Source organism: Magnolia sinica, chromosome 2 (assembly GCF_029962835.1).
Source record: "Magnolia sinica isolate HGM2019 chromosome 2, MsV1, whole genome shotgun sequence".
Classification (NCBI taxonomy): Eukaryota; Viridiplantae; Streptophyta; class Magnoliopsida; order Magnoliales; family Magnoliaceae; genus Magnolia; species Magnolia sinica.
In genome coordinates, this window is record NC_080574.1 from 133,292,394 (window position 1) to 133,304,219 (window position 11,826).

At 39.3% G+C, this 11,826-nt stretch overlaps 1 protein-coding gene across 5 annotated transcripts in view; it reads right to left on the reverse strand.

The window, feature by feature from the left end:
* The window catches only part of LOC131237711 (serine/threonine-protein kinase BLUS1), a 43,904-nt gene extending 33,068 nt beyond the window's left edge, over positions 1 to 10,836 (reverse strand). For 3 of the 5 annotated variants that reach the window (XM_058235636.1, XM_058235635.1, XM_058235632.1), the window contains exons 1-6: positions 10,620 to 10,836; positions 8,660 to 9,224; positions 3,437 to 3,691; positions 448 to 572; positions 260 to 304; positions 99 to 180 (exon numbers count right to left, since the gene is read on the reverse strand). In XM_058235636.1, coding sequence (XP_058091619.1) covers positions 99 to 180; positions 260 to 304; positions 448 to 572; positions 3,437 to 3,691; positions 8,660 to 8,827 — 675 coding nt within the window. In that variant the 5' untranslated portion in view covers positions 8,828 to 9,224; positions 10,620 to 10,836. The remainder of the gene's footprint in view (positions 1 to 98; positions 181 to 259; positions 305 to 447; positions 573 to 3,436; positions 3,692 to 8,659; positions 9,225 to 10,619) is intronic. The other 2 variants (XM_058235634.1, XM_058235633.1) reach the window with 1 other exon arrangement.
* Positions 10,837 to 11,826: the final 990 nt, after the last annotated feature.

The window sequence follows — 11,826 nt, forward strand, 5'->3', positions numbered from 1 at the left end:
TTGTACAAACCAAAGACCCATCAAAGATCATATAATTCCCTTGATGCTTTCAGCATATAGACTTATAGTCCAACTGCATGGATATGATAGAGATTCACCTTCATCGGCGGATACTTAGAAAATGGAGCATGACCATGGGCAAGTTCTAAAGCAGTTATTCCAAATGACCAAATGTCTGCCCTGAATACACAAAAGAAATCTAAGTTTTAAAATCTTTCCAGCTGAAATAAACTAACAAGGTTAATAGTCACCCACTTACTTAAAATCATATCCATGTAACTGCTGCATAACTTCCGGGGCCATCCTAATGAACATGCACGAAAATAGAAAAAATGAGTTTCCGGTCAACGGTTATAATACAATTGACGTAAATTAAAACTGGAGCTAACAGTAGGATCTCAATAAGTGGAGCATCCAAGCACTAAACAAAATGCAATAGAAAAGCACCAGCATGGGGTCCCCACGAACGTATTCCTTGAGCGTTGTCTGTCCCCAGTATCAAACATGCATGCCGAAACTCCAAAGTCTGCTAACTTGACAGAACCATTAGAATCAACTAGAATGTTTCCAGCCTGCAGAAGAGTAGAGGATGCAGAGAAGCAACTCGAGTAATTAAGAGAATAGAACCCAAAATCAAAATAGTCAAGTAGGATGAAATTCCTGAGAAAATGAAGATTGCAGTGGCTGACAACTGCTAACACTCAAAACCCACAACCGTTTTCAAAGCAGTTTGCTAGGGACGTGAGGGCTGGCAACGGGCCGGTCTTCGGTTGGTTCACGCCAAGATTTTGAACTAGTTGGGCTGGGCCTATTCAAAATATTGATCTTGCCTTGCCCAGGTCAAGCCCATTGACAGCCCCAAAGGAAGCTTACCCCTTCTGCCCAGAGTTAATCAGTCTCACTGTACACCTCACATGGCAAAAATCCCACTGATGGGAGATCCTCATCATCCATACATGTGTTGATATATGGACGATTATGTCACTCTAATCAGTGAAAATTTTCCACTGTGCCCCATGGCCAGTGGGCCCTAAAGGAACACCATGTGGTTGGGAGAAGAGGCAACTCTCATGGATGTACCTCCCTAGCAAATCTCATTTCAGACAACCTTAACACACAAACATCAACAATTTGGTGCACATTGAAGCAAAGATACAATAAATAAGACCGATCAGGTTCAATCTACAACCTCAACAATGGGGAATGTAACTACACAGACAGATGTGGGAAGGCAGAGCACTACTAACTCCCCAAGCATTTACTGTTCGAATTCAATTACAATAATGGATAGGAACCGAATTCCCAAGTCCAGCAATAATCTCGAGTTGGAAATGCTGTCATCCTGCCACAGGAGCACAAGCAGATTTCTTAGAGAACAGATTTCATGTCGCTCACTTCTCCCTATGCATTTTCCTTTCGAGAAGACAACTATTGCGGTGCCTTTGCCCAATAGCTACCAAACTTCTCTATGCATTCCCCTTTTTCAGCCAGTTCCATTTCCATTTTGCTCTTATGACTTGTTTCCTTGCCCCCCAAAACCGATACATGGATGAAAACAAGTTAACAGAAAATATTTTGAACCATGTTATAGAAACAATGATTTGGAAGGAGTGAGATTTTTCATGCTTTCTAGTTCTACAGTGCTCCCCCCAAGGTGATGCCTTGTTCAATAGCAGAATTGTTTTGGATGGCATGGTGTTCTACTGGCTAAGGGGAGGTTGTGGTGTGGACATGGATATGAATATCGGTATCGTATCGGCCGATATGATTGTATCAGCACAAGACGATACACGATACAGAGTCGTATCGGCCTTGTACAAAAAATAAATAAATAACCAGCACCGATACGGGGCCAATACGCCCAAAAAAACCCAATTTTGATTTTTTTATTTTATTTTTTCAAAAATTCACTCATGTATCCTTTTCTTTCTTTCATTTAACCCATGAAAGAAGTATTTTATTTTTTCAAAAATTCACTCATGTATCCTTTTCTTTCTTTCATTTAACCCATGAAAGAAGCTTAAAAAATCATTTTAAGCTAGATCTGGACCTATTTTGGGGATCAAAACAAATGATTTGAATGGGATTCGACAATCGAAGCACAATGGACCATTATAGGAAAAATAAAAAAGAAAGGTAACATTCACTTTCTTCTTTATATTTTCATCTTCATTTTGTTGTATTTTAATGTAATGGGCCTTTTTTCACCAAATCATGTTTGATTTGTGTTCAATTAGGGCCCATTTAGTTGACCTTCAACAAGTCAAATCGACAGACAGCATTCTCATTAAAGAATGGTCTGATACACCATTGAATACATGGTTAAAACACACACACACACACACACACACACACACACACACACACACACACACACACAAAGCTAGATTCTTGGATATCTCATTTTTTCCAATTTTGCTAATATTTTTCCATATTTTTTGGTTTGAAAAAAAAAAAAAAAAAAAATTTTGGCCGATACGGCCCCTATACTGATATGCGATGCCGTATCATATCATTTTTCCGCCGGGCCGATACACCGACGATACTGACATGTAGAACCATGGTAGTGGCAATTGATCTCTCTAGCGGTGCTTTGGAATATATGGGGGGAGCACAAAAGGCAGTGCTTCCCCAACAAACATTGCCCTTGGGAAGAGCTACTGTGGAAATCTAAGAGAGATGTCATAGATTGGGCATCCGGGGTTAATCACGTCAATAGTCTTGATGTTCCATCTATGCTAGGGATGTAATTTTTTGGGTTTTCCTTTTTTGTGTATGTATTCTTTGTTGTTCCAACAGTTGTCAAGCAGTTTCTTAATAATATGAATTCGTTGCTTTTAAAAAAAGAAAAGGCAATGATTTGGCAGGAGAATGATGCGCCTTTAAAATGATAAGAGGAATCCCATTTGCTGGAGTCTCCCAACTAACTATTATCGAAGCTTGATTAGTAGCCCATTTCTCTCAAGTGTTGGAACCAATTAGAAAGTGTATGTTTTTCAAAGGACCTCAAAATCCATGTAGATGCACTTGCGAAGGAGGATGGTCTCTCAAGAATCTCTTTGTATCGGGGACTCTTGACCCCTCCTTGATTTGTATTTTTCCCTCATTGCGTTTCTTCTAATAAAACTTTTAATAGTTACACATAGAAAAATGGGGCAAAAAAGAAGAAGAAAGAAAGAAAGAAAGAAGATATTTTCTCATCACAACCCCATGCTGGTAATCCTTCCTACCACCCAATTATATTTTGTTGATATTAGTTTTTTTTCCTCCTTTCTCCCGGATGGATAGTTGATGATGGTTTTTTCTCCTTTTTTTTTCCTTTTAAAATATATCAAAAGAATTACAGAGTACTTAAAACATATGCTTTGATGGTTCCATTCTAGAGATAAGTGACCAAAGCAACTAGTGGTGCCATAATGACATTGTATTTTGATACCTTGACATCTCTGTGGATGTGCCCATGGGCATGGAGATAAACAAGAGCTTTAAGAACTTCACGTAATAGTGTTGCAATAACTTGCTCTTCAAAGCCTTCTGGATAAGCAGATTTCATTATATGAAGGCAAGATCCCCCAGCCATGTAAGGCATCACAACCCATAGGCTATGGTCTGAGGTGAAAGAGCAATGTGCTCGTAGTAAATTGGGATGATCAATCAAGATCATAGTCTGCACCTCCCTACGAATCCCATCCTGTAAGAAGTACAAAAGGAAAAAAGAAAAGATACATTATTACAAGATAGAAGTCCTTCAAACAATCATCGTGATAGCAACAGATCTCATTAATTTTCTTGAAAAGGGATTCAGCAATCAACATGGTTAGAAACAAAGTATTTACACTTGAGTTCATAAAATGTGCCCTTTTACAAGAGAAAAAATAAATAAATAAAAGAGAGAGAGAGAGAGAGAGAGAGATTACTAACAAGATAGATATCCTTCAAATATTCATCATGATAACATGATATCACATTGGTTTTCTAGAAAAAGCATTCAGCAATCAGCATAGTTAAAAAGACAAAGTAATTACACCTGTGTACACAAACTGTTCCCTTTACAAGAATCTCTACAAAAACGCATCATGGAAGCCTTTCCTGTTCATTTAGCGGCTGGATCCAGTGTGTGCTGAGTACCACTAAGTGGTATCTGTTACAGGCCTTACGGCTCATCTCTTCCTTATTGGGCTCCTCTTTTCTATATTTCCAGTTGTAGGACATGTTGAGAATTCTTTCTTTTGTTATTTAAGGATACAGGGGACGTTTTTCACTTTGGTTACTCAAAAGAACATACTAGTGATTATTCATAAAGTTCTATATAAAAGAAAGGGAGTATGGACGTGTGGAGATATCCAACCCTAGCCCTTGTTTTCTTTTTATTTCTCCTCTTCTCTCTTTCATCCATCTCTCTTCTTCTTTTTCTAGTCAATTTAGTCCACATGGTATCAGAGCATGATCGATCTGGGCACTGATCTTCTCCTTCATCTTCAACGTTTCTTCTTCTTTCTTTTTCTTTTTTTATATTGTTTTTAGGTGGAAACCTAAAGTCGTTGAGAGCTTACCTACACAAATCTCTCTCAGCCATCGTATGGTGGGTTGTGCAATCATGTCCCAAGAACGTGCGTGATGCTCACTTTCACATAAACCACCGTGATGGACAAAAGTGGGCATCATGTAATTGTGGCCAGATTTACGATCAGATTTGAGGAGTTTAGTATGTGTTGAAGGTGTGTATAACAAGGTATGTGTGTAGGTTTTGAAACAAGAAGCATCATCAAAGCGATCGTATCCATAGATTTACATGGGTTTCTAGTTACGTGTTGGGTAGGTTCAAGTTAAACATTTTTTCCATAGATTTTTATGTTTTTCTGCATCCATGGATGTTAGGAATGAAGCCAAGTCCAGTATTTTGTCTCCATCTAAGTCAATGAACTTTCATATTGCATCGAGTAAACTCAAATGAGCAAATTTCTGACAATGGGTCACAGCAGAAGTATTTCTCACAGCTAAAAGGAAAATAAAATGTTTGACTTCCCCCAAACCTGAGGAAGATTCATTAAAATATGAAGGTTGGGTGGCTGAGGATGCTCAGATTAGAGCTTTGCTGTGGAAATAAGACCACAAAGTATGCGAAAATCTAATAGAAATGTATTCGAGTGAAAAGAACTTACTCGAATCTACAAGTTACTTCAGAATATCTTGGCATTTAACAGGGAAATTTCACATTGCTAAATTCCTCTATGGACTTTGTCCTGAGTTTGAGCATATCTAAGCTCAGATTTTTTTTGAGGTGGAGAGATCCTTCCCATCACTAAGACACTAGCTCATGTTTGGCACACGGTTAGCATACAAAGTTCGTCTTCGTCAGATCATTCAGCATTATCTTTATAGCTGCTGGAGGAGATGGGGGAAGTCATTTTCGTGGTCCTGGTGGACGTTTTAGTAGTGGTAGAGATTCAAGGGAAGGTCACTTTAGAAGAAGAACTAACTTTTTTTTTTCTTTTAGAGAACAACAATTTTATTGAGAATAACGCCAAAAGACTAGAAAGAATACAAAGCAAAAATAAAAGGAAAGCCCCCAAACAGCCTAGTAAGGCTTTAGATGGGTTGCTCATCCAAAAGTGAGGCCTTTGATTCTATAAATGACCTCTTCTACTGATATGGATTCATTGCGAAGCATCAAGTGTTCCTAGCTCCCCATACCACCTACATGATGGCCATAATATGGAGTCACCATTTGACTCCTCTTCTGGATTTTCCCAAACCTCCCTCATGCCATGCCCAGAGGAGATTCTCCACAACTTTCAGCATAACCCACATAGCGCCTAGGGAAAGCAAAAGGTAGTCCCAAATCCTCCTCACAAATGGGCAGTGAATAAAGAGACGGTCAATCAACTACGCATCTCGCGTGCACATCAGATAGATATTCGGCAAAATCAAAGATCATCTTTGAAAATTATCAATGGTGAGAATTCTCCTTATACCCACCAACCAAACGAACACCGCAACACAAGGAGGGGCACCATAATACCAATGGGGGGAAGGGTAAGGGGGATCGCAAGTATTACCCACCAACCAAACGAACACCACAACACAAGGAGGGGCACCATAATACCAATGGGGGGAAGGGTGAGGGGGATCGCAAGTACTAGATAGCATAGAAATCAAATCATAAAGCGTTTTAACCGAAAATTTACTTGAATTGTGAGCACTCCAAACCAAGGAGTCAAAATCTTGACTTGAAGGCATACAATTTTTTAGATATTCGAGCAAACCCACCAACTCTTAAGTTTTTGCATCCATCAAATTCTTGCAATAGGGAGGATTCCAAATAGAGTAATCGCCACACAAGGAGAAACATTTCGCTTCACACACAAATCGATTGGGAGCAATATAGGCCGATCTCAGATAAAGATCTTATAATACTCTAACCCCACACCAAATATTGACCCAAAACCTGATGTGATGACCATTGCCAAGAGAAAAGGCAATTCCTTTTTGCACCAGATGCTTAGTTGTCGCAATTGCCTTCCAAATAGAAGAAGCTCTATATAGAGAAGATCTTTTAACAAACCGCCACCACGCTGCACACCATACTTATTTGCAATGAGCTCCCTCCACATTCTCCCTTGTTCAGATCCAAACCGCCAAATCCACTTACTGAGAAGAGCGATATTCATCTATTCCAGACTTTTAATCCGCCCCCCGAGCCAATTTCACAGGTTTGCAAACCTCTCCCCAACTAAGGAGATGAAACTTACGGCCCTCCATGGAACCTCTCCAAAAGAAATTTCTTCTTAGCTTTTCTAATCTATGCAGGGCCAATTTAGGGCATTTGAAAAGCGATTTGCTTAAAGTTTATAAAAAGAGGGTTTAATGTAGGAAGTAGTCATTCTAAATTTTTCTAAGTGTATGTGTAAATGGTCATTGAAAACAATAAGAAGTTTGATATTAATGAATCCCTCTCTACTCAAATATTATTGGGAATGTAATTCTTGTCCACCTCTTTGCGATTTAGTGTCAATATCTCATTGATTTGATAACCTAGTTGCACCAGATATCATCATCACAGGAAGTAATAGTACAAGAATTGATAAGTTGAAGAATTTTTTGCTAAAGCACTCCGATACGAAGGCCTTGGGTCGTCTTCGATACTTCCTAGGAATTGAGGTAGCCAAGTCCAAGTTGGGCATCAATTCGTTATAACGAAAATATGTGATGGACTTATTGGATGAGACAAGTCTTCTAGGATCCAAGCCCGTTGAAACTTCCATGGATACAAATTAGGAACTTCGTGTGCATCTAGGAGAATTAATTGATGATCCAAGAAAATATCATCTTCAGGTTGGAAAATTGATCTACCTAAAAATTACCCAACCTAATAACAATATCCATTAAGTATGGTTAGTCTTTTTAGGCAAGCTCCCCAGGTTCCTCAAATGAAGGTCATGTTTCATATCCTTAGGTATTTAAAAAGAGCAACTGGGCATGGTATTTTGTATAAGTAGAAAGGCTATCTCCACATAGAAGGATATTCTGATGCAGATTAGGTCGGTTCTCCATCTGATAGACAATCTAATACTGACTGCTAAACTTTTGTAGGTGATACTCTAGTTACATGGAAGAGCAAGAAGCAGAGTGTAGTGGCAAATTCAAGTGCCAAGGATGAATAAAGGACATTGACTCATAGAATGTGTAAATTCATTCGGCTAAGGACCATGTCTATCATGATTCATGAAAGAACCAAGCATATCGAGGTTGACTGTAAGTTCATCAGGGAGAAGGTTACTAGAAAGAAAATTTGCATGTCGTTTGTCAAGTCCCAAGATCAACTAAGCCTCGGGTCATACTCAGCTAGATCGTGTCTTTGTCAGGCTAGGCATTCATGATATGTATACTCCAACTTGAGGGAGAGTGTTAGGGCTCATCTCTTCCTTATTGGGCTCCTCTTTTTCATATTTCTAATTGTAGGACATATTGGGAATTCTTGATTTTATTAATTAAAAATATAGGGAGTATTTTTGATTTTGTTACTTAAAGAACATACTTGCCATTACTCATAAAGTTCCATATGAGTGAAGGGGGATGTGAATGTGTGAAGATATCCAATCCTAACCCTTTCTCTTTTTCTTTCTCTTCTCTTATCTTCTCTCTCCCCTCACTCTTCTTCTTCTTCTTCTTATCAATTTAGTTCACAGTATCAAGCCTAAAACTCATAAGATTGGCAAATAATCAATCCAAACCAACCACCTGATAAACCACCTGATGGATGAGCCAAGGAACAAAGGCATTATAACTCGTGAGATTTGGAAATATGCCGGCCAATACAAACCGAACAACTGGAAGGCCACTTCATGAATGAGCCAATGGTCAAACTTTGTACTAACTCTTGTTTCTAACCATTCAATCCTAGAACTTTCTTTTGAACCATTAATCATAAAACTTTCTCATGACCAATCAAACTCAGCAGAGTAATCGCACAATTGCAATGAACTGAACAGAAAGATAAAACAACAAATAAGTACACATGCACGCATGTAGAAAATAGTTTGATATAACATGTTGGATATATGATATAGACCAATATGGAGAAATTTGCACGATAGTTTACCTCCCACATAAATGAACAATTCAAATGTCTCGAATTCATGGAAGCAAGCTAACTTACCAAATCATTATTGCATTTTTCAAGGTCCAAGACCTTGATAGCAACCATCTCATTGAGCGGAACACAGAGAGCCCTGTACACAGTAGCGCTGACGCCTTCACCAACTTCCTCATACAATTTGTAGTCTTTTGAGCTGACTGGAAATCTCTTCTCAGATGCATGTGCCATGGCTCCTCTTTATAGCACATCATTAACACCTCTGTATTCCAAGGAGTTCCAAAATGCATGAATGAGTTGTATATCTAATGAGCTAGTGACCAGACCAATATGAGGTTTCTTCCAATTTGGTAACAGCCTCCCTTTGTTCAACACAGGATTCATGCATGAATGCAACAATGCCATGAAATTGGTCCTATGCTCGATATTCTTATATCAAGAAAAACCATTCAAATGAGTAATGGGATTCAAGTGCCTATTTGATTCCACAAACTAGAAGGATTTCCTCCAGATATCCTCCTATAATGCTAGCGCTGTTTATTCAACCTTGTTATCTCGATGGTCTTCGAAAAAGCTAGATACCACCATTACATTGCATGCACAAGCAAAAGGTGAAGGAATAATATATCTGTAGAAACAAAGAAAACAAAACCCTTAGAGGCCAATAAAGGTGAAATTAACTCACAATTATCATAGATCACAATCAAGTAAAGTCTGAGTGTCAGCAGACGTTTAGTTCACAGAAACGGCGCATGATTGTTTATGCATGTGGAGGTCATGATTCAGTGATCTAGACCATTGATCAGATGGGCCCAGCCATGGATTGGGGACCTCAACAAATGTTCCCAGACTGGAAAACCCCAACAATTTGATCAGCAGCCTAAAAATAGATGATTAAGAAACAATACAGCGAAACTCCACATTCCATGGGAAACAGGCCAAAGATAAACCAATTGGGACTTTAGGATCTTTCGATCTATGAGATTTTTGGGACGCCATGGAGGGGGCCCATCAGATCAATGGTCCAAATTACCAAAGCATGGGCCCCACACATTCAGAATCACATGCCAGTGGCCTATAATTCCTCACGAGTAAAAGCAATATCACTGGTTTTGATAACCCAATAACAGCAAAGCTTCAGAAACAGAAGCAAGAAGACCATTTCAAATATATTATTTTTGCTTCTATCCATTTGCAGGACACTTGATCAAACAGTTACAACCATCTCATCAGTAAAATTTCCAGGTTACAGCCCATCCACCCATGGCTCCCACAAGATGAACGGTCTCAATCACTGGACTGATGCAGTGAATGTACAATTCTTGTGGGAGCTCAGATTAAGTAAAGCACAGTGCATGGTGCTCAAATAGATAATCTCTTCACAAAGAGTCCTGCCTCAATCGCGACTGCTCAGCAGCGGCTGATCCAGACTGTCCATCTAGTGGTTTCCATCCACATATGTCCCACAGTTCAAAAAACACACTGATCGGCATTGCCACATGGAAACCTAATCCGTAACCATTTTCATCTCTCACCCTCCACTTAAGCCCACAGATCAAATGTCCATGATCGTCCAATCAGTGTGTTATTGACTCTAATCCATCTACAGACAAGGCCCACTTGATGGGACAGTCGGGATCCACTGCAGCCGACGAGCTCAAACAAAAATTCGAGTTCACTACATACATGCAACAACGAATTCAGACACACAAGTACGCTTATCATTCCAAATAATTACAACATTTATACAAAAAGAAAATACTGAGAAATTTCATCCGAATTCCGCAACAGTCAGCTCTATAACCCACACAAACCCATGATTTCAAAATTCGACAGCGGAAACACCCGAATCAGACCCGACAATCAAATCCAGCCCTTCAATTTTCCACAATTAGAACTGAAATTTCACATAAAATTACAACAGAAATCTTCTTCTTTTTCAGGAAACAGAGAATCAAAGAATTCAAAATTTTCAATAGAACTAATTAAAGTAATAAATTGAAGAGAAATGGATCTTAAGCACCTGACCAGGAGATTTCTCTCTTTTAAAAGGACGGATTTTTTCTGTTTCCGATCTTGCCCTTCGCATCCTCCGCCATGAATGGAGGAATCTGTAGCTTTTTCAACAGTCCTTTTGGGGTTTTTAAATCTTAGTTTCGGGCATCAAGGGGGAAAAAAGAAAAAAGAAGGGTTTTTTCTCTCTTTTGATTTCTGGAGAGAGAGAGAGAGAGAGAGAGAGAGAGAAATGAGATAGATCGGCTGAATACTACTACAGTACTACGAGGGATAGGAGAGAGGACGAATTACATCATCCTCGGCCCGTGAATGTGAGTCCTATCCTCGGGCCTTGAGTTTTTACAGGTGTGGCCCATGGTTGGTAATCCAGACCGTTGATCTGTAGTAACCAGAATGGATGGACCTTTCCCCAGAAGAACTCATTACTAAGCATTTCCGTCCATTAAAACCTTTAGCCTTTTTTTAAATTTTGAATATGGGCCATGGCTGTATTTGATCAGATGGTTAGGAATTAGGATTGTCTCCATGGTGGGACCCACCACTGATATGGAGACCTAACGATAGGATTGTTGTAAAGGTCCGAGGATCAGGAAGGTACATTTCGTCCAAGTTGGCGTGGGGCCCACTTAGTTGCAAGTACAGTGAAGGTGAAAAGATATCAGCTTGGACGAGAGGGTGGGCGTTGTTGTTTATGAGAATTTAGAGGAGAGTGAGTGAGCATGGTGGATATATAATAGTGCATATATCTTCTGTACGTGTGGAACATATGAAATTCAATCTAGGCCGTTCTTTTTATATTCCTTTGTCTGGATGCATCATATCTTGAAAATCGTAGCGTTTGGATGATCCTAGACATCATTTTTATTGTTTCAATGAGGGCTCTTGAACGTGGTTATACAGAGATCAGATGATAAATTTAGACCGATCAAGTTTTATTTTCATTTGATGACCGTTAAATGTTTGGGCCCGCAGTATTAACGGCTCCTGTTGATGTGTATATATTACATGCGTAAATCTGATCAACGGATATTCGGATCCATCGCACTCTCGCAGAGCATCTTATAACTCATCGCATGGCATGGCGAAAATGACCACTGTAGACAAAACCTTTTATCCAGCGGTTTTTATGAACGAATACAAACTTAAGTTACTAACTTAGACTAGCACGTGCGACAGCGACTTTGAGGACGAAACTACCCCTCCTTTTCACTGCG